A 22,398-nucleotide genomic window follows, 5' to 3' on the forward strand; every position below is an offset into this window, starting at 1 on the left:
TGCTTATAAGGTGGAAGGTTGACTGTATTGGTGGCATGATGGTTTACGTGACTGACTTGTAACCCTAAGGTCGGGTGTTCAAATCTAGCTGTCGCCATGAGTTTAGAGCGGAGTGGTGGCTCTGTTTGCCGGTTCGAATCCCGCAATTGGCAGAGGAATCCTACTCCGTTGGGCCCCTGAGCAAGGCCCTTAACCCCAACTACTCCAGGGGCGCTGTACAATGGCAGACCCTGCGCTCTGACGACTTTGCGAAAAGACAAGTCCTCATGCAAGAAATTGTATAGGGCTAATAATCTGATCTGCGCTAGATGACTCTATAGTGCTAGCAAAGTGATGTGATGTAATGTTAATGTAATGAAATGCAGTTATTACTTAAACTCCATTATAAAACATGAAAATCACAAGGCAGAAACAGAAACTGGGGACAGAACACGTGCTCCTTTGCATTATTTTTTCCCTTAAAAGAGGAGTGTAACGATATTGTTCTGTTGTTAAAGTCAGTGCAACTTTGCACGGGACAATATTATTACAAATGTAACGCAATATATGAATATCGAAGTTGGCAATACTGTTCACAGATGAACTATTGCGTTTCAACGTAATACTGTACATTTCTCGTCTGAACGATGATGTTTTCTCCGTGGCGCTAATAAGCTTTCCTAGCCACTAGGGGGCGTGAGAGTGTCAATCTTTTTATCATCAGGAGTGGAGAAACACTAACCGGGAGAAACGCTCGACAGGTTAACCCAACACTGAGGCAAACTGTTCTTAAACACATTGAGAGGAGAGGGTGTGTCGGAAAATAAGCGAACCGATAGGTTAGCTGATTTAGCGTGGTCTATGCCTCCTTCTAAGGCTTGACCGGGACGCCGGGGTGGTAACAATAGACACCCTACAAACAAGAGCAAGAAGCACCCCTTAACGTATTTTAACATTAAAAATAAAAACAAGAAATGTTACCCTGCTAACATGGAGTAAAACAGCTCCAGCAGTCTACCTGTCTGCGAGACAATCGGGCTTGTCTTCCGTCCTGTGGTTGCATGGGATCAAACTGAAACCAACGTGTTTGTAGCAGCAGGCGTAGGCTGCAAAGGAAGAGGAAAAAAAGAAAAATTGCTCACCCTTATAGCGCCTTGCTGGACGCTCCACTCCGAGCTCTTTCCAGGTCATGGGGACTCCCCTCCAGCCCCACCTGGATGGTGCGAGGCAGCCAGAGTGCGCCAGTCCGCCCATGTGTTCGGCTGCGGGAGCCTTCTTCAGGTGTGAGGGAGAGAGGAGACAGTCAGCTGATAAGGCGCCCGGAGAAGCCTCCGCAGCCGAATCGTCGAGTTTCTTTTCTGCTCTTATCAGCACCGGAATAAACTTTCGCGTGTTCCCAAGTTCGCCTAAACCAAGGGCCGGTCCTGCGTTCCCTGTTCTTTTTATTGCACACCAGAGAGAGAAAGTGTCAATAATTAATAAATGAAGTACACCTAATTCACTCACAGGAAAAGATCACAATTTCAGACAATTTCTGAGAGCACCGAGTCCAGCGCCGTGTCCAGAGAGCGACAGGGTGCGTCTGAAACTGCTAATAAAGAAAAGGAGAAACTAAGGAGACAGGCCAGGTATACGCATATAAAATATTCTGCCTCGTGTCTAATAAGGTTCCTAATTAAAAAACAGCTCTCTCTATAGCTTTATTTATAGATTACATCACTCACCACCCGTTTGATAATAAAAAAAAACTCTGTTGAAGTCACTTCTGTTATTAACGACAAGATTCCACGACAACCATCGAGATCTACTGTCAACTCCAGACATGACTGCTCTCGGTTTGAAACCACCCTGATTCCCTGACAGTCCGGGGAGAAAGTTTAAATGAGCAATTGATCCGTCTGATTTCCTACAACCCTCAGATCTTTTGATTATTTGTCACAGAGCTCTGCTCTCTCTGTCTTCCTGTCCCGCACCGGCCATGAATGGTGCAGCCATTAACACGACACCCAGTAACGCGTGTAAAGGCTTTTTCATCTAAACCACACGGAATTCACGTAAAACGATTAAAACGAACAATTCATTTACAAATGTGCACTCCTGTGACCCGAGTATGCAGCGGTTCTGGTCTCAGGGGATGAGGAGATACAAAGACAGACACCTTCTGTCTGCATTTCTTAAAGATATTTTTTTGTGATTTTTTTTGGACTGGCGTACATCGGTTTACACGTCATTGGAAACTAATATCTGGGCCCAATGAGAGCGCGGTTTTCACAGAGTGAGGCGCAGGTTAAGAGACCCGCTCTACCTCTTTCACCAGACGGAATGGACACTGTGCGGACGACATATAACCCGCTCTTCCTCTGTGAGTAGATATATTTGTATAGATGTTTGTTTCGTTAATAGGCTTCAGTCAACAAAGCAGTGAATTATAATTGTTTTATACATTCAAACATTATATTGGGCGGCATGAGAGTTTCTGGGGTCAGTGATTCTCCAGTGCTCTGTCTTCTGCAGGGCTGTACTTGTATATAAAGATGATGTATAACATGTTTACAATATGTATTACCCGTATATGTACAGGTGTATACAACGTATATAAAGACTGAGTATAAAGTATATAGTTGTGAGTTGTATATAAAAACAGTATATAAAATATACAGCTACTAGATTTATATAAAGACAGTATATAGGTATGTAGCTGTTCGTTGGATATAAAGACAGTATAAAGGTATGTAGCTGTTGGTTGGATACAGTGTACCGAGCTGAGTTACACGGTTGATCTCTGGAAGAAGCAGCCAGCTCTCTCCCGGAGGGAAGTAACTCGCTATCAAGCAATTAAATAGCGCGAAGGCACAAGGGGGTTTGTTCAGTTGAGATGAGCTGCCACAGAAAAAAAAAAGTCTAAAATAATTTACAGTTAGCTTCACAAAACTGCATGCGAAGTTTGGATTATCACACTGAAGTCGAACTTTATTCGACGTCAATAAAAATGGCACAACAGGTGATGTACGTTTTTGGTTACCTTGAAATTATCCGAAACTGCCGAAAAAAGTTCGAGATTTTATTATATTTTTATGTTATATTTATATTCTATTATTTTACTTTTTATTATATTGTTCCAGAATTTCCAAACATGGTCAATTTTCACAAATTTCAGGGGAAAAAAATCAATATTAAACAGTAACATGAAAGTTGTTTCCCTCTAGAGGTATTTAACTCTTGGATCAGTCGTGAACTGGTGACGCGGTACTTAATAATACCAGAAAGATGGAATAAAACCCAGAAATTATGGTCATATGTAACTGTTCTGTTCATTATGTTTAATAAGAATGATCTGAATCAAAACTACTGTATTGTTCAGATCGCAGAGATAGATCTTGTATCCTGACGAGTTTCTGAACGGACTGACGCGAGTTTCATGTCTCAGATGTCTTCCTGGCGTGGGAACTGTTCGCTGGCTCGGCCGCGATGGTGGAGCTGCGGGTCCGAGCCGGAGACACGGTCACCCTGCCCTGCGGCATCAGGCACCAGAAGGAGACGCTGTGGGTGATACAGCGCCCCCTGGAGGTGCCGCTCATCGCCGCCGTCGCCCGGATTAGCAACTCTGAAATCACCAAGGAGGTGGAAGAGGAGTACCGGTCTCGCCTCTCCCTCGTCCTCGAACCCTCGACCCTCTCCGTCAGCCTGACGCTCGCCAACCTGACGGAGTCCGACCGGGCGCTGTACTACTGTGCCGACAGAGTCTACGGGCGGCTGCGCTTTGGAAACGGGACGGAGCTCGTCTTCCCCGGTGAGCCCCAGCCACCGCCCGACACCCCGATAACCCCTCACGCACGCTAACACGCAACTGCAGTTCCAGTCTGTGCACATATTCCCCTGCACAGCACAGACACCCTGGGGTCCCATTCCTCCACTATTCAACACTGCAGTCTTGTTCGGTACCTGTTTCGGTTTTGACATGTTTATACTCGACACCGGCTGCTTTCCATTTTCACATCTGCTTAGTGCGAAATCGTTTCCCTTTACCTGATTTTACTGTGCTTTATTACAGCTTAGTTAGAGTCATTTAGGCACCCAGAGAAACCGATAATACCAATATCATGGAAAATGAACAGTGTCCTGTCCATATTTCAGCGGCAGTGAAGATGTTGTGAATTAGCCTCTCACCTGCTCTTTGTCTTGTAGAAAACTCCTCCTTGGAAGAACCTGACCAGACAGTGGTCAGTCCCAGTAAGTGATTCTTCACGTCTGAGCTGTTACTTCAGAAAGCCTGTCCAGCGGCAGTGAAGATGTTGTGAATTAGCCTCTCACCTGCTCTGTGTCCTTTAGAAAACTCCTCCTTGGAGGAACCTGACCGGACAGTGGTCAGTCCCTGTCCCTGCCTGACGTGCTGGACTCTTCTGCCCTCTGTGAGTGTGGTCTGTGCCATCGTGTCCTCTGTCTGCGTTTTCTCCTGCGTTTCCCTTAGAAGAGGTAGGACTGTCCACACAGCTGTGTTTTATTATGAAAAGTGAAATACAATTTGCACAAAAGCCGCTGTTAGTTAGGAAAACATCAACAGACACTTAAATGCGTGAAAGGCAGATGGAAATACTCCAAATCTTTCATTGTGTTATTGTTTCAAAAATGTTTTAACTATTATAGTGTATAATTCTACTAGACTAGCTTGTCTTGTGTGGCTGTGAAATTAACTGGAAGATAGAACTTTTGTTTTTCAGTGTCTCAAGTGTATCGGTTTAATTTTAAGTTTCACGCGTTAAACTGGAATGTTTTGCTTCTGATGCTAAAATCTAAATAAACTAAATGAAAACCTGATGTGAATTATCTACGTCTGTTTGCATTGACCTTTATAGCCAGTCCTAGTAGCTTTTTCAGTCCAGAGAAACTTTCTCAGTATTCCAGTTTGTCCCAATCCCAAGAAACACTTATTGTGGAAAAAGTAGAAAACGTCAGAATTAAATATTTAAGATCAACTCCAAGGGGTTTTTAATTTGATCTGCTTGTGTCTTTTAAAAAGACAGGTGAGGAAGATTTAAATTTCTCCGTCACACTTATTTATTTTCAATCGACGCTGAAAAGTCATTTTTAAAAGCAATGTTTGCCTACTGCATCAAACTACTGAAAGTGCTGTATATTGTCTTTATATACTCAGATCCAGAGAGTTACATATTCTTCACCCTGATCTGACAGATGAACAAAACCATCTTTTACAGTGATGCTAGGAAGTGGAAAATATTTTGGGGTCACAGTGGAGTATAACTGTGTTTCCTCTTTGAAACCAGGCAGTAGAAGCTCTGAGAGTCGCCCCCAGACTGGAGGACACAGCAAGAGACAGGACAGTCAGGTACCGATCCGATTTTTATTTCAGACAGGACACTGTGTCTCACATCCATCTAATAATAGTGATGATGGTGTTTGTGACGATGATTAGGGCAGAGAGTGGTTTATTTTTTGTGGGCTGTTAAGAGTATTTTTTTATGTTGACACTGATAAAAGATTAACAATCTTATCAGAGTGTGTCAGGAGGGTCACAGATGAAATTAGCAGAGTGTGTGTGTGTGCGTGTGTGTATGTGTGTGTGTGTGCATGTTCAGGCTCGTCCTCACCTCACTGTCTATGTGTTTGCAGGAGGAGGAGGCAGGACTGCAGTACGCTACTATAGAGATCAGCAGACAAAACACGAAGCACAAGAAGAGAGGTGGCTACAACACACAGCCCACGACATATGCTGAGATCAAGCATGGGTGACGTGTGTGACAGTAAAGTACAGAAGTACACTCACAGAGCGCTTAGCTGAGCTGAAAAACATAATCAGGTTGAGTACTGGGAATCAAAACTGATAAATGCATAACAACCCATAAAAAAGTATTTTATCAAGACTACTGGTCAAGAACTAGTTGAAGTACATTTTTCTCTTTTATCTTAATTTCCTTTATCTCCAGTTCTTTTGTTCAGCTGATTTAATGAGTAGGGACCATCCAGACAACTTCCTCTAAAATGAAATCTAGTCAAATTTGTTTGCTGAAAACTGGAAGGAGTGATCCAGCAATTTCTAAGAACATATTTCTCTGTAAGAATTACTTATGAGCTGAAGTATCTATGGATTTCACATCAGGATACTTCTGCTTGGCAGCTACCTTGTAAAGTCCTTTGAATCTACATAGATAATAAAGAGATAATGCAAGATACATGTAAAAGCTGCTCATATATCCATCTGGTCGGTTGATAAGTGACAATTACCAGAGTTCCCTGCTACTGAACAGGTTTGCATATAGAGGTGTCATGAAAAAAAGACTTACACCACACAGAAGACAAAAGCTGGTACAAGTGTTTCATAGGCAGTCAACAAAAGAACCAAACAGCATTTGTTCTTTGTGTCTGATGCTCGTGTTCATCACTGCTAACGAGCCCTGAACTGTGAGCAGATCAAGGGCTCTGTGCAGCCTGTGTGCAACCCGACCGCAGGCTGAGCTCGGCTCCGGACCAGAGCTTCAGAGCGGTGTTCAGCACGACGACCGCAGATGTTTCCATGAGCTCAACTGCTCTCTATACAGTATTTACTCTCTCAGGCCTGTGATAGTCACACTGGGCTCGGGAGGACAGGGGGCCGGGGGGGAAGGTGGAGAACTTGACAACAGGTTCGCACTGACAGTTTCCTGTCTTGTTTCTGTTGCTGTGTCTCTGCTGGGCTGTGTGCTCGCCAGCATCTACTTGTTTACTCTTCGGACTCCCCAAAATGCATCATCAAGCAGAATTAGGAACAGAAAACTGTGTTTTTTCAAGACCTCTCTACCCTACTGATTGTTTGTCAGACATCAGACGTTTTTGATTCTGCGCAGGAGAGCTGCACCTGTTAGACAAGTGGTGCCTTCCTGGACGGAGGACATAAGACCGGTCACAAACGAGAGGCCACAAACGTTGGGTAGTTTGTGGCTAATCAGTTCGAAGGTCTCAACTAGAGATTTGAAAATGACAGAGTGAAGATCACATTCTTGAAGGAAGCCAGGGTATCGGCTTCAATAACATGGCTGGGCAGCTTGTTCCACACCCCCGCCACTCTCTGTGTAAAGAACAGTCTTCTGGTCTTTAAATCACCTTTAGAATTATTTAAATCACCTTTTCTGATACCAGCTTAGTGTATTATATCCAAATGAGAATAAATAAAATGAGTATATTTTACTCCACCCTGTTCTGCTAGGTCTAACACTTCACACCGGAAGCTCTGCTTGCTCACACACACAGCGGTTCATCCGGACGGGGTCGGCCTGACGAGATTCAGGCTCAATCTTCAGGCCCAGAGCCGGTGGCCGCTGCCTCCCCCTGCTGGCCGGACGTGGTAGCGCCGCTTCACCGCACTGAAGAAACCGAGAACAGTCAAATTCTGCCTGTAATAATAATAATCCTCACACTTCTAGAGCGCCTTGCTGGACCCTCCACTCTGAGCTCTTCCCAGGTCATGGGGATCCCCTCCAGCCCCCCCAGTGTGCAGCCCCACCTGGATGATGCTCCAGTCCGCTCAGCACACAGCAGCTCTCAGTGGGGAGGAGAGCAGAGTGATGGAGCCAGTTCAGAGAGGGGGGTGATAAGGAGGCCATGATGGGTCAAGACCAGGGGGGGAATCAGGCCAGGACACTGGGGTAACACCCCTACTGTCCTCCAGAAACACCCCGGGATTGTTAATGACCACAGAGAGTCAGGACCTCAGTTTTACATCTGATCCAATGTACAGCGCCTGTTTACAGTCCAGTGTCCCCCCTCACTATACTGGGGCATCAGGACCCACACAGACCGCAGGGTGAGAGCGCCCCCTGCTGGCCCCACTAACACCTCCCAGCAGCAGCCTCCGCTCTCCCAGGAGTCTCCCCTCCAGGTACTGGCCAGGCTCACACCTGCTGGGCTCCAGTGGGGTTCCCAGCGGTGTGCTACAGGGTGACATGACTGTAGCAGCTGAATTAGTGAATTTAGAAGCTCGATGTCAAATCAAACTTGATAAAACAACCTGCTTGCGATCACTGTCGCCTGCCTTCCGCTACACAGCGAGAGTGAAATACTTCACAAGAGCGCCCCCTGCTGGATCTAGTGTGTATCACCGCCCCGCTGGACCTTCGCAATGTAAATGATTCCTAATTCAACAGCTTATCTGCGCGAAATCGAGCCTACTTGCATTCTACTGCCCCGGCTTTCTATACGAGCTACAGTGCTGTGCAACCTCATCACTGTCACAAAGCCTCTCCTCACACACTCCTCCCTTAGTGGAGCACTGTAAGAGCTCAAAAGAGTTTAATCTCCCTCCAAAGAAAAGGCTCTTATTTTTAAAAGGCATGAAAGCACTGAAATATTTACAGAAGTGACCCCAAAGCTCAGCTCCCAACTCTGACTGAAAGACCACTTCCCTTGGTGCTACAGTGTCGGCTGGACACCCCGAGTCTGCAGGGCTGAGCCCCGGATGTCTCTCCGCCCAGGAGGCAGGTTTAGGTGAGATCTGATCAGCACAGCAGGCTGAGAAGTCGATATAAACACAACCCACATTCGTCTGTGCTTTCTGTTCTTCTTCAGTGTGAACTAGCACAGCTACAGCTCTGGGAACCATGTTATTTTCTTTAAAACTGACCCAACATCAAACCTTGGAGGAAACTAACACAGGAAATGCAACTCTGTTTTCCCACTCCTCACGCTGAAATGTAACTTCCTCGCTCCAGTACAGAAACCATCACGCCAGGAGCTGGATTTGTTCTTGATGGGACGAGTAAACAAGTGGACTGAGGCATCATTCAGTGATCTAATGTCTGAAGAAAGAACCGCTGTAAGGAACAAAAGTAAGCAGGAGGGGAAAGAGATCGAATCCACAGTTTTTGACATAAGGGGAGTGGGAGTCTATCCCAGCAAGCAACAGGCACAAGGCAGGATACACCCTGGACAGGACAGCAGTCCATCACAGGACACACACACACTCACACACCCTGGACAGGACACCAGTCCATCACAGGACACACACACACTCACACACCCTGGACAGGACACCAGTCCATCACAGGACACACACACACACTCACACACACTGGACAGGACACCAGTCCATCACAGGACACACTCACACCAGGGCCAATTTTCCCAGAAGCCCATTAACCCACTAGCCTGTCTCTGGACTGTGGAAGGAAACCAGACCAACACAGGAGAACATGCAAACTCCACACAGACAGCACTCCTGGCCCAGAATTGAAACCTGGGCCCCAGTGCTATTTATAGTGACCCATGGGCATCTGGTTAGATTCCAAATGTCAGAAATAACTTAATGAACACAAACACATGAAAGGTTTTCTGAAAACTTTATTCAGAGTTGGAAAGTCGTGAAATACAAAGCACCTTCATTCCTCTCTACACTCTCACCTTCCTCACCTGCGCTACAACACCTGCAGCCCGCAGTCTTCCTCCTGTCCACTGCTGGACAGGCCTCCTCTCCTGGGCCAGGAGCTCAGCGGTCTTCCTCCTTTCCACTGCTGGACAGGCCTCCTCTCCTGCGCCAGTCGCTCAGCGGTCTTCCTCCTGTCCACTGCTGGACAGGCCTCCTCTCCTGCGCCAGGAGCTCAGTGGTCTTCCTCCTGTCCACTGCTGGACAGGCCTCCTCTCCTGGGCCAGGAGCTCAGCGGTCTTCCTCCTGTCCACTCCACTGCTGGACAGGCCTCCTCTCCTGGGCCAGGAGCTCAGCGGTCTTCCTCCTGTCCACTGCTGGACAGGCCTCCTCTCCTGGGCCAGGAGCTCAGCGGTCTTCCTCCTGTCCACTGCTGGACAGGCCTCCTCTCCTGGGCCAGGAGCTCAGCGGTCAGCGCAGCCACAGTCACCTCCTCCCAGCCTGTCCCGGGACACCATGACACCTGGAAAACAGAGAAACATGTAGCCTCAGAACAGCTTACACAATTTAATGTGCTTTTTTCTGTAGGGGGAACATACTATTGTACTAACAAGAACAACCACAAAGGAGAGGCCATGTGGTTCATGGAGCCTGTTCAGTCGTTAGCAGCTAATTGATTCCAGGAGCTCATCCAGCTGTGTCTGGAGAGAAGCCAGGCTTCCACCACAGGGCTGGGCAGCTTGTTCCACACCCCCACCACCCTCTGTGTAAAGAGCCTTCTGTCCTGACTGGGATGTCAAACTGGCTTCAGCAGCAGGCCTGGGTGGCGAATTAGCAGTAATATTAAACAAAATTTACACATTTCTTGCTGCCCATAACATCGTTATTCCATCCGACACCTATGTGGAAATGTATCATTTAAGAACATTATTTGGTGTTCAGTCCTGCCTGTAGGAGACATGTCTAGATTTTTTTTTTAAAAAAAAAGGTCAGCTGCAATCAACGTTTTATGCTTGCTCATTTTGGTCCTGGTAAGTTCATTAAGATAACTTCTCAATTGTGAAGCCAGATATTGAAGATGAAAGAGTGTTAATTCGCGCCTGCCCGAGTTCAGGGTTATGATTGGTTATCGTACCAAAGCCCAGTGCGCAAACACACAAATACAGCGCGATTGAGACAGTTAGTGACTATTACATGTAAAAGACTTTTCCCCCTGCTTGTCTAATTGGATTTAGAGCCGAACCGGCAAAAAAAGGAGGATTGTCGCGTAGTACAGTAATAGGAAATAGACGTTCTTCATTAATTTTTTGCTTTCTTGCAATCTTCTCGGTGTTTTTATATCTTGCAAGTGGACACAGAGCCGTGCACTGCTGGACAGGAAACCGTCTCATTCCAGACGGAACAAAACTGTGCGCCTCTCCTTCAGGGCTGTGCATGTCACGTCACGTCACGTCATCCATGTAACTGCCCTCGTGTGTGTCTGACCCTTGTCGAGCGGGCTGTAAGAGTCTCTTCCCCGAGCGCGGGCTGACACTGGGGACCCCGGGCTACAGCAGCTCTGTAAGCAGAGGTGTGGGGCGCACGATTTGCGCTCCGGACGCGTAACACCTGTCACGGCTCCTGCTGTTCGAGAATTCAACGGACGTGACGTCACGGACCCTTGACGTAACTGGCGTTAAAACAGCTAAATTCACAACGATACATGTGGTCCGATCTCGTACATAAAAACACGGAGCTCGAAGTTGGCACTTGTGAATCTAGGTCTTATAAGTCAGGAACTGGCACCCCGTATCACATGGCTAACTCTGTTCAGTTGAGAGCCAGAGACGTGATCATTATGTGCATTTTAAAAAATAAACAAATAAATCCAACTGTAAACTATTAGCCATCGCTAGAATGAAATGATAAAGGCCACACAGACTTACCCCGGATTTTGAGCGTGAAGTCCGCCTGCAGTGCAGTCTTTTTTTAAAATAATTTTTATTAAATGTATGAAGAATTTACAAATACAAATGCAACCAGAGGATCAATATAGGTACATGAAAACAAACAGAATCAGAAAAACAAACAATTAACCGCCAGAGGTAATAAGTAAATTATGTGATTAAATTGTATTTCTTACATATATCATATGTTTTCCGTGCTTTATTATTTCTCACATTTTTAATAGAATTTAGTGTTTCAGCTCCACCTCAAAAGAACTAAAAAGGGGAGGATTATTAGACCATTTAGATTTATGGATGTGAAATTTACCAAGAACGATTAATAAATTGACTATAAATACATGTTATTTTTCCAAATTTTCTACTAAACAGTACAATAAAATATCAAAATCATTCAATCTAAAAAACACCTTTAACTGCCTGCAAACAAAACTCTGTAAATCCGTCCAAAACAGTTTCACAAACCTACACCTAACAAATAAATGCACCAAAGATTCCTTTTCAGCCCAACAAAAAACACACAGATCATCCTGCTCATGCTTAAATTTAAAGAGTACTAATTTCACTGGATAAAATTTATGAATAATTTTAAACGATATCTCTTTAACTTTATTTGTAATACAAAATCTATCAGGAATTGTCCAAACTAACTTCCAGTTTATATTTTCAAACATTGCATTCCAAAAAGACAAACAAGAAGGGATAAGATGGGGTTTACACAGATTTCTAATATGAGCGCCTGCAGTGCAATCTGTCGACCACGATCTGTACTTCCATTCCGTCTGTAAGACTTCTCTACAGGTTCCGCCCTCAGTCTGGTTAACTCTGGAGTGGGGCGGGGTTGTGAACATTGAGCCTCCGCCTTTTCAGTGTGGAGCAGAAAAAGGAGACAGAGTAGACCGGGGTGAGAAACTGGAGTGATATAGTGAGTGAACTGCCCCTCCCGAGGTGTCTGTCTGATTTATCAGGTAAGAGCCGTTAACCCGAATTAATACCATTATTTTTAAAAGGTCTGTAGTTTTTTTTTTTTTTTTTTACCGATGTCAGGTTTAAGGTGCATCAGAAGCGCATTCGGGGTCTGTGGGTCTGTCAGAGATGAAGTCGGACCCTCGTTTGCTACCGGTGTTGAGTCTCTGGGTGACAACAGCCCGCATGTTGTGAGATAAGTGTGGAATAAGAAGTTTGAAACCGGGGGCGACAGTATGTACGAGGGTAGGAGTTAGACTATCGTCCATCTCTGATCAGAAGAGTTTATTTTTCGCAATAAACTGCGAGCTCTTACAAAGAGGCGTGACGAAGCGCGTCTCGTGAAGTCGTAGCTGTGTCCTTTTTAAAAAACTCTGAAAAAGTAATCGGTTTCTCATTGTGTCCTTCTTAAATTGCTCTGCAAATCAAGGGCCATTTAAAGATTCGACCCGTCTTTCGAGCCACCTATGTAAGAAAGTTGGGATTAACAACCTCCTGTGTCACAAGACCATTGTTTTATATATATATGCTCAATCAGGGGTGCACACCAAGTCGATTACGGAGCGCTTGCCAGTCGATCGATCGATCGCAAGAATGTTTGGAGAGAAAATGAATGAGCTATTGGACTTTTTTTTCGGTAGCCTAAGAGTAGTTCAGGAGCGGGGCAGAGCTTCAGTAGTACCTTTCAAAATAAAAGTCCCCTAAACCCTGCTTCAGGAAACAAATTCCTGGACCACGACAAGTCACATTTCTAGCACAACAACAAGTTGTCCATCCTCGAAACTGGCTGGTTTGTGATATCGAGACCCACAGGTAATAGGAAATAGCCGTTCTTCATACATTTTTTGCTTTCTTGCAATCTTCTCAGTGTTTTTATGATTTGCGCTCCGGACGCGCAACGCCTGTCACAGCTCCTGCTGTTCGAGAATTCAATGGACGTGACGTCACGGACCCTTGACGTAACTGGCGTTAAAACAGCTAAATTCACAACGATACATGTAGTCTGATCCCGTACATAAAAACACGGAGCTCGAAGTTGGCACTTGTGAATCTAGGTCTTATAAGTCAGGAACTGGCACCCCGTATCAAATTCTAACTCTGAAATTTTCAGTTTTAACTTAAAATAAAAACCGACTGCTGTGGTTTTGAGAGCAAGAGACGTGATTATTATGTGCATATTAAAATAAATAAATCCAACTGTAACCTATGAGCCATCGCTAGAGCACGATATGTAAATTATGCTGCATTCTGATTGGTTAACTGGAGTGGGCGGGGTTATGTTATGTTAACAGAAGAGGAGGAGACTGAATCGGGGTGAGAAACTGGAGTGATATGGTGAGTGAACTGCGCCTCCCGACCTGCACATATCTCTGCAAACCCTCCCGAGGTGTCTGTCTGATTTATCAGGTAAGAGCCGTTAACCCGAACTAATACCTTTCTTTTTAAAAGGTCTGTAGTTTTATTTATTTTTTACCGATGTCAGGTTTAAGGTGCATCAGAAGCGCATTCAGGGTCTGTGGGTCTGTCAGAGATGAAGTCGGACCCTCGTTTGCTACCGGTGTTGAGTCTCTGGGTGACAACAGCCCGCATGTTGTGAGATAAGTGTGGAATAAGAAGTTTGAAACCGGGGGCGACAGTATGTACGAGGGTAGGAGTTAGACTATCGTCCATCTCTGATCAGAAGAGTTTATTTTTCGCAATAAACTGCGAGCTCTTACAAAGAGGCGTGACGAAGTGCGTCTCGTGAAGTCGTAGCTGTATCCTTTTTTAAAAACTAATCGGTTTCTCATTGTTTCCTTCTTAAATTGCTCTGCAAATCAAGGGCCGTTTAAAGATTCGACCCGTCTTTCGAGCCACATATGTAAGAAAGTTGGGATTAACAATCTCCTGTATCACAAGACCATTGTTTTATATTGTAACGCTTACGGCCGACAGGTACTGTGTAAGAGCCGGCGTACCAGAGCATGTGACGTCACCACCCTTCCCTGTGATAGCAGGACCACAGCCCCTGAGCTGTAGAGAGATCTCTCGTTGGCTCACCGGGCTGGGTCGCTGCAGAGTAACGCGGGAGTCCCGGGTTTAAACCCCCGACGGTGGGGGGCCGATCAATGCGGCAAGGGCCCCCGCCTGAGTCCCCGTTGCGTTACGGTATTTAGATGCTCTAAGTCAGGGGTGCCCACCAAGTCGATTACGGAGCGCTTGCCGATCGATCGATCGCAAGAATGTTTGGAGAGAAAATGAATGAGCTATTGGACTTTTTTTTTCGGTAGCCTAAAGAGTAGTTCAGTAGTGCAGTAGGCGACGCTGGCTTGGCAGCACCTTTCAAAATAAAAGTCCCCTAAACCCTGCTTCAGGAAACAAACTCCTGGACCACGACAAGTCACATTTCTAACACAACAACAAGTTGTCCATCCTCGAAACTGGCTGGAATGTGATAACGAGACCCACAGGTAATAGGAAATAGCCGTTTTTCATTAATTTTTTGCTTTCTTGCAATCTTCTCGGTGTTTTTCTACAAGACAGGGGAGAAAAGGCACATTAACACAAAAGCGTTGGACCGCGATTTGCGAAACTTTTCACAACTCTTACATAAACAAAGCGGTCAACTACTAGTCTTTTCTTATAAATCTCAGCTTTTTGTTGACGCGCCTTTAGGCATCAAGTGGAATACTGCCTCATGAGCCAGGGGGAGCACCCCCCCATCCCAGTGTCTTGTCTGTCTAATAGTGCCATTTAAAAAAGTCCTCAAGCAAGTTGAAGGTCAGGGGTTATGTTTAGTATGTGAAACACTTGGTCTGAACATCATGGGCGCTGTTTTTAAAAAGCTGCTGAGTGCAGAACATGATTTTGTAATTCTTAATAATTTCACAAGATGATCGCAAGATAAAAAGAAAATTGTAGTTGGGACAGGAGGCCCTCTGTACACAGAGGGTGGTGGGGGTGGGGAACAGGTTGCCCAGCCCTGTGGTTGAAGCCGATACCCTGGCTTCTCTCCAGACACAGCTGGCTGCGATTCTGTGATCAATTAATTACTAACAACCAAACAGGCCAGATGGCCTTAAGTATGCTCAACCTATTTTTACAGATTGTTTTCATCTTGTATTCTTTAAAATATTCAGACATACACAGTCACCTGAGTGGCAGGTTAACAGTGTTATGGTCACTTTTAATGTGTATCTGATAGCAGAGATACTCTCTGGTATGCTGAATTAAGTTTGGTTGGGTATAGAGATGTTTAATAATTATTTGTATTTTTTTGCAGATCTCTGATCATGGAGCTGATGACACTCTTGGTTTTGGTTGCTGGGTTTTGCAATGTTGTTGGAGGTAGGGGCTTGAGAATCACTAATGTACTACATGGTATTCTACCAAAAGCAGTAAATCATATCAGTTATAACTCTTACATGGGTAGGATTTCTGCTATCTCACATAGATAGTGTGGTGAAACAGTACAACTCTTTGAGATATTTAGGAGTATTTGGCTAATAGTAGATACACACGCAGTTTCTACTTTATGATTTTAAAAGAATTAGCCGTCATTCAAGATCTTTGTGTGAGGAAGTAAGCTCAGCCCTTGATTCTGTAACTTGTCAACCCTTTAGAAGCAGTAACTACACACAGTGTTAGCATGTCTCTCTCTCCAGTGTGTCTGTCAGGGGGTGTCTAGTTGTGTCACTGTGTCTCTCTCTCTCTCTCCATTGTGTATCTGTCAGGGGGTGTCTAGTTCTGTCGCTGTGTCTCTCTCTCCAGTGTGCGTCTGTCAGGGGGTGTCTAGTTGTGTTGCTGTGTCTCTCTCTCTGTCCAGTGTGTGTCTGTCAGGGGGTGTCTAGTTGTGTCACTGTCTCTCTCTCTCTTGTGTGTGTCTGTCAGGAGGTGTCTAGTTCTGTCACTGTCTCTCTCTCTCTTGTGTGTGTCTGTCAGGGGGTGTCTAGTTGTGTCACTGTCTCTCTCTCTCTTGTGTGTGTCTGTCAGGGGGTGTCTAGTTGTGTCACTGTGTGTGTCTCTCTCTCCAGTGTGTGTCTGTCAGGGGGTGTCTAGTTGTGTCACTGTCTCTCTCTCCAGTGTGTGTCTGTCAGGGGGTGTCTAGTTGTGTCACTGTGTCTCTCTCTCCAGTGTGTGTCTGTCAGGGGGTGTCTAGTTGTGTCACTGTGTCTCTCTCTCCAGTGTGTGTCTGTCAGGGGGTGTCTAGTTGTGTCACTGTGTCTCTCTCTCCAGTGTGTGTCTGTCAGGGGGTGTCCAGTTGTGTCGCTGTGTCTCTCTCTCTCCAGGGGGTGTCCAGTTGTCTCTGTGTCTCTCTCTCTCCAGGGGGTGTCTAGTTGTGTCGCTGTGTCTCTCTCTCCAGTGTGTGTCTGTCAGGGGGTGTCTAGTTGTGTCACTGTGTCTCTCTCTCCAGTGTGTGTCTGTCAGGGGGTGTCTAGTTGTGTCACTGTGTCTCTCTCTCCAGTGTGTGTCTGTCAGGGGGTGTCCAGTTGTGTCGCTGTGTCTCTCTCTCTCCAGGGGGTGTCCAGTTGTCTCTGTGTCTCTCTCTCTCCAGGGGGTGTCTAGTTGTGTCGCTGTGTCTCTCTCTCCAGTGTGTGTCTGTCAGGGGGTGTCTAGTTGTGTCACTGTGTCTCTCTCTCTCTCCAGTGTGTGTCTGTCAGGGGGTGTCTAGTTGTGTCACTGTGTCTCTCTCTCTCCAGGGGGTGTCCAGTTGTCGGTGAAATTTGGAGACTCTGTCAGGTTACCCTGTAAGAAAGATACCACTGCAGTCACCTCTGGAGAACAGCATGGCGTCAGGTGGCAGACAGATGATGTAGATTTTGTGTTGGAGTTCTTCAATGGATCGGTCATCCTTGGCCCCGGGTTCGAGACCATGGCTGAAGTCTCCAGAGAGAAGGTCGGACAGGGTGACCTCTCGCTGACTCTGCGCGGCGTGACATTCGCTCAAGAGAAAAACTACGAGTGCAGATACATCGATCGGGACAGAAACATGGAATTCCTGGGGAATGTGCGCCTGTCTGTGAGAGGTAAGAAGTAGCTGCTTGGTTCAAGAAGCTCACGCAGCTGTGTCTGGAGAGAAGCCAGGGTATCGGCTTCAACAACATCACCAGGCAGCTTGTTCCCCACCCCCACCCCCCTCTGTGTACAGAAGAGCCTCCTGTCCTGACTGGAGGAGCTCACCCAGCTGTGTCTGGAGAGAAGCCGGGGTATCGGCTTCAACCACAGGGCTGGCCAGCCTGTTCCCCACCCCCACCCCCTTCTGTGTACAGCAGAGCCTCCTGTCCTGACTGGAGGAGCTCACCCAGCTGTGGCTGGAGAGAAGCCAGGGTATCGGCTTCAACCACAGGGCTGGGCAGCTTGTTCCCCACCCCCACCCCCCTCTGTGTACAGAAGAGCCTCCTGTCCTGACTGGAGGAGCTCACCCAGCTGTGTCTGGAGAGGAGCCAGGGTATCGGCTTGAACCACAGGGCTGGGCAGCTTGTTCCCCACCCCCACCCCCCTCTGTGTACAGTAGAGCCTCCTGTCCTGACTGGAGGAGCTCACCCAGCTGTGTCTGGAGAGAAGCCAGGATATCGGCTTCAACAACATCACCAGGCAGCTTGTTCCACACCCCCATTTCCCTCTGTGTACAGAAGAGCCTCCTGTCCTGACTGGAGGAGCTCACCCAGCTGTGTCTGGAGAGGAGCCGGGGTATCGGCTTCAACCACAGGGCTGGGCAGCTTGTTCCACACCCCCACCCCCCTCTGTGTAGAGAAGAGCCTCCTGTCCTGACTGGAGGAGCTCACCCAGCTGTGTCTGGAGAGAAGCCAGGGTATCGGCTTCAACAACATCACCAGGCAGCTTGTTCCACACCCCCACCTCCCTCTGTGTACAGAATGAGGGCTTAAATTAATTTGGTTAAGGGTAAGTGAGGGGGGTGAAGGGATTCATCTGACATTGTGAACTGTGGGGTTTGTTACAGAGCTGCATTGTGAGTCTGGGGCTCGACCCAGATGAGGTTGTTGTCACGTGACCTACAGTAGTGCTGCACAGGAGAGGGTGATGGGACAAGACATGCCCTGACTCTTCTCACTCTTGGGAGTTTTTCCTTTCTGTGTGCAGGTCATGAAGAGAATGTCACTGTCACTAATGGACACCCTCTGAACATCAGTCTCTACACCAGAGGGTCTGTGAAGGTTCAGTTTACTCCTGAGGGCTCTGGAGTCTCTGTGCTAGTGTGTGCTGTAGAGAAGAGCATAGTGACCCCAAATCAGCTCTACAAACCCAGAGTCTCCCTCCAGGACAAGACTCTCCAGCTGTCTGGAGTCTCCTTCAGTGATCAGGGCTCTTACACAGTACTGGACCTCGGGACCGACAGGATCATCAGCACTGTGAGAGTCCGTGTGGAAGGTAGGACAGGAGACAGAGCACATTCATGTATAAGATCAGATCACTTTATCGGCCCTGTACAATGTCTTGCATGACGAATGTGTCTTCTCACAGACCCCAGCTTGCTCTCCATGAGACACACAGACAGGGAGAGAAGCTGGGGGTCCGAGCGCAGGGTCAGCCATTTATACAGCACCCCTGGAGCAGCTGGGGTGAAGGGTCTTGCTCAGGAGCCCAACGGAGTAGGATTCCTCTGCTGGCCGCGGGATTTGAACCAGCAAACCCTTCCAGTCACAGAGCCACCACTCTGCCCCATCTTCTGCAGAAGAGTCTGTGACCGAGCACGTGTTAATGGGGTCTTGTTTTGTATTTCTTCAGGTGTCTGTAGTTTAACATGCCTGTCCTGTTCCTCTTGCAGGTCATGAAGAGAATGTCACTGTCACTAATGGACACCCTCTGAACATCAGTCTCTACACCAGAGAGAATGTGAAGGTTAAGTTTACTCCTGATGACTCTGGAGACTCTGTGCTAGTGTGTGCTGTAGAGAACAGCACAGTGACCCCAGACCAGCACTACAAACCCAGAGTCTCGGTCCAGGACAAGACTCTCCAGCTGTCTGGAGTCTCCTTCAGTGATCAGGGCTCTTACACAGTACTGGACCTCAGGACCGACAGGATCATCAGCACTGTGAGAGTCCGTGTGGAAGGTAGGACAGGAGACAGAGCACATTCATTTGCTGTAGAATAGGCTGTGACAGAGCATGTGTTAACGCCGTCCTATTTCTGAATTACTCAGCTGTCTGTAGTTAAACATGCTCGTCCTGGTCCCGAAATCTGTCTGTTGCATGAAGTTGGTTGTTAAGCTGGTTTATTGGATGTTTTCCAGACTCTGACTCCACTTGGCTGGCTCCTGTGATTGGCAGTATCCTGGCTGTGCTCGTGGCTGCTGGGGTTATATCTGTGCTGGTCAGACACCTGCGGTCAGGTCAGAGTCTCTCAGCCTCCTCCGCTAACGGCTCCAGCAGAGCAGGGCCATCGCCTCGGAGTTCCCCTGGGTCTGGTGTGGAGCTGCTGGGAAACGGAGCTGCTGGAAATCGCCCAGGGCCTGCAGACCCTCTGGTAACACCACAGTTCCCCCATTCTCCAGCCCAGCCCCAGTCTGATGGATCCCAGCAGGAGGAGTCCTGTTACACTAAGCATTGACAGAGGATGGGGAGAATCCTGATGTGTGAGTTCCTGGGATCAAGTGTAGGTCTCCCTGTGTTGAGTTTGTATGTTCTCTCCCACTCTCACTCAGCACAGTGGTAGAATCTGTCCTTAACACACAACTGGTGCTCTTAATTACACATTTCAGTACTGGGTGCTATTCTACACTAAGTGATATTCTACACTAGAAAGAGGTTAGGTGAAAGAGCATTAATGGACATTTGAGCATTAATGTATGTTACACTTCACTGTGCCTTAAGACAGACACATTGCCTCTGTCCGTATCTCCTCATTAACACCTACAGGACAGTCAGGGACCCATTGAAATAGTCGAACAAGGGAGACATATCATGTACCATGTAGGGCAGAATCAAACGGTAGGATTTTGTTCCGGATGTCAAGTGAATCGATGTGCTTTCTGTGCTTGTGCACGTGTTCCTCTTATTACTGGACAGACAGTGCTGCTCAGCTGTGGTTACCAGTGAGCCCACTCTCTGGTTTCCCCACTGTGGGGCTGCCTGTGGGAGCAGTCTTACTACAGGGGGACTGGATCTGGTTGGGCTGTGGAGAGCCAGGCCAGGGTGGACCCAGCCCGTACCACGGTAACAAAAACCACCTAGTGCTGGTGGACCAGTAGGCGGCGCTCTGCCTGATGCCATTTCTGTACTAGAGAGGACCAGGGACACTGAGCTGTATGAGGTCAGAACTAGATCAAAGGAGGATTACAGCTGAGGTCCCGTCTGCTTAATCGTTCAAGATCCCAGAGACAGTGATTGTAGGAGCAGGGGTGTGGAGTCCCACTGTCCCAGAGTCCTGGCTGTATCTGAGCTTGAACTGTCCCCTCCTACACTTGAAACACCCTGGGATTGTTTGGAAAGACAAAATCAATTAATGCTAACATTATTTTTTCAATTCTTATGAGTATTGATTAGAAACAGCTTAGCAGTATTCATAGTCAGTGTCCTGACCTCATTCCTGGCCGGATCAGAGCTTGAACAGTCTGAGATTTTCGGGTGAACAGTGTCCTCCTATGTGTGAAGCACCTTCGGGTCCTTCAGGAGGAATGATAATGCAGTATTGATAACTTATTGTTTTTCCTGTACGTATCCAGTAGGAGGTGCTTGAGGAACATCCCTTCAGACTGGGAGTGTGTTATGTATTCTGCTCAGTGGTCTGGTCCACAGCTCCCTGTGTTAACAGCAGCTGCTCGGCACTGTCTCCAGACTGATCCGCGGTGCTGAGGGACGACCCCAGCAGGAGTCTGTGATGGTCTACAGGGTGTGCCATTCACTGACGCAGTACGACACTCTGCCCCCTGACAAATCTGACTCCACAGCGACGGTCTTCTGCTCTCCTCCCTCGAATCCTCGTTCTCCTGACTTCCTCAGATCCGCTGGTCTGTCAGGTTCAATACCTCCCCCAGTTCCCTGTAGCGCTGATCTTGATCTGGGATGGTGCATTTTACTGACCGTGTCTAAACACTGGAGTATCGGCTCCGCTGTTTTTCAGGAACCAAAGCGCGAGTTACCAGAAGCCTAGATGCCTCTGTGTCCTGTGGGATTTTGGGAATATAGCACTGGAAAAGTTGGAGAGAGAGGGAGCAAAAGACTGTGAGAGGGAACGGGTGTTAGACCGTTCTCCTGCTCTTTCTGGGAACTGAGCTGAAACCAGAGTTTTGTCGGGTTTAGACAATTCCTTGGAAGATATTTTTGATGTGTAACGTTCAGCACTGAATGAATCGGAGTGTTTTAAAAGCATTGCACTGATACATCTCTAGATGTGTTACTTGAAGCATCACACACTCCAGGCTGGATTATGCACTGATGAGAGATGTTTGTCTCTTTAAATGCTGGATTAGTTTGTGCACAGGTTAAAGTCAGTCTTTTACAGAGTATTAGAGAAATCTGCACCCCTAGGAGTTTTTTTATATTGCTCAAAGAGCTTTAAAGCACTTTACATATAGAAGTGATTCCAGATACACAGATCTCAAATGTAAAAAAATACTACCGATATAAGAGATGGAAAAATAAACTTTAATTTAATAATAATATCAATAATAATAATTGCTTACACTTACATAGCACTTTTCTGGACACTCCACTCAAAGCACTTTACAGGTCAGGGGGATCCCCTCCACCCCCACCAGTGTGTACCCCACCTGGATGATGCTCCAGTCCGCTCAGCACACAGCAGCTCTCAGTGGGGAGGAGAGCAGAGGGATGGAGCCAATTCATAGAAGGGGGTTATTGGGAGGCCATGATCTCTTTTCTAGAGACGCCCTGGGATTTTTAATGACCACAGAGAGTCAGGACCTCAGTTTTACATCTCATCCGAAGGACGGCGCCTGTTTACAGTCCAGTGTCCCCCGTCACTATACTGGCGCATCAGGACCCACATGGACCGCAGGGTGAGAGCGCCCCCTGCTGGCCCCACTAACACCTTTATTTAGAGTTTTAATAGAAAATATTTTATGCAACAAACCATAATTTATACAGTAACTTATCTGAGTAAAAAGGATTCTCTATCTACTTCTTGTAAGCTGATCAGGGGTTCGAATGACAGTTCAGTAGTTAAGGGCCTGTCCTGTTAATTAGGTAACAGCTGTTCA

At 46.9% G+C, this 22,398-nt stretch overlaps 1 protein-coding gene and 1 long non-coding RNA gene across 3 annotated transcripts; both read left to right on the forward strand.

Annotated features, from left to right (window-relative positions):
- The first annotated feature begins 4,327 nt into the window (after positions 1 to 4,327).
- On the forward strand, positions 4,328 to 6,151 carry LOC138243117 (uncharacterized). The gene is made up of 3 exons (XR_011191979.1): positions 4,328 to 4,452; positions 5,262 to 5,323; positions 5,608 to 6,151. It is a non-coding gene; the product is annotated as an uncharacterized lncRNA (long non-coding RNA).
- Positions 6,152 to 13,566: 7,415 nt separating this feature from the next.
- LOC138243089 (uncharacterized) lies at positions 13,567 to 22,286 on the forward strand. Of its 2 annotated transcripts, XM_069198594.1 has the most exons (5): positions 13,567 to 13,644; positions 15,500 to 15,564; positions 18,319 to 18,606; positions 19,004 to 19,291; positions 19,471 to 22,286. In XM_069198594.1, the coding sequence occupies exons 2-5, from the start codon at positions 15,510 to 15,512 to the stop codon at positions 19,785 to 19,787; spliced, it is 948 nt and encodes a 315-aa protein (XP_069054695.1). In that variant the 5' UTR covers positions 13,567 to 13,644; positions 15,500 to 15,509; the 3' UTR covers positions 19,788 to 22,286. The 2 variants fall into 2 exon arrangements, with proteins under 2 accessions (XP_069054695.1, XP_069054694.1); XM_069198593.1 differs by lacking the exons at positions 13,567 to 13,644; positions 15,500 to 15,564 and adding an exon at positions 16,800 to 17,243.
- The last annotated feature ends 112 nt before the right edge of the window (positions 22,287 to 22,398 follow it).

This window comes from Lepisosteus oculatus, chromosome 14 (genome assembly GCF_040954835.1).
Source record: "Lepisosteus oculatus isolate fLepOcu1 chromosome 14, fLepOcu1.hap2, whole genome shotgun sequence".
Classification (NCBI taxonomy): Eukaryota; Metazoa; Chordata; class Actinopteri; order Semionotiformes; family Lepisosteidae; genus Lepisosteus; species Lepisosteus oculatus.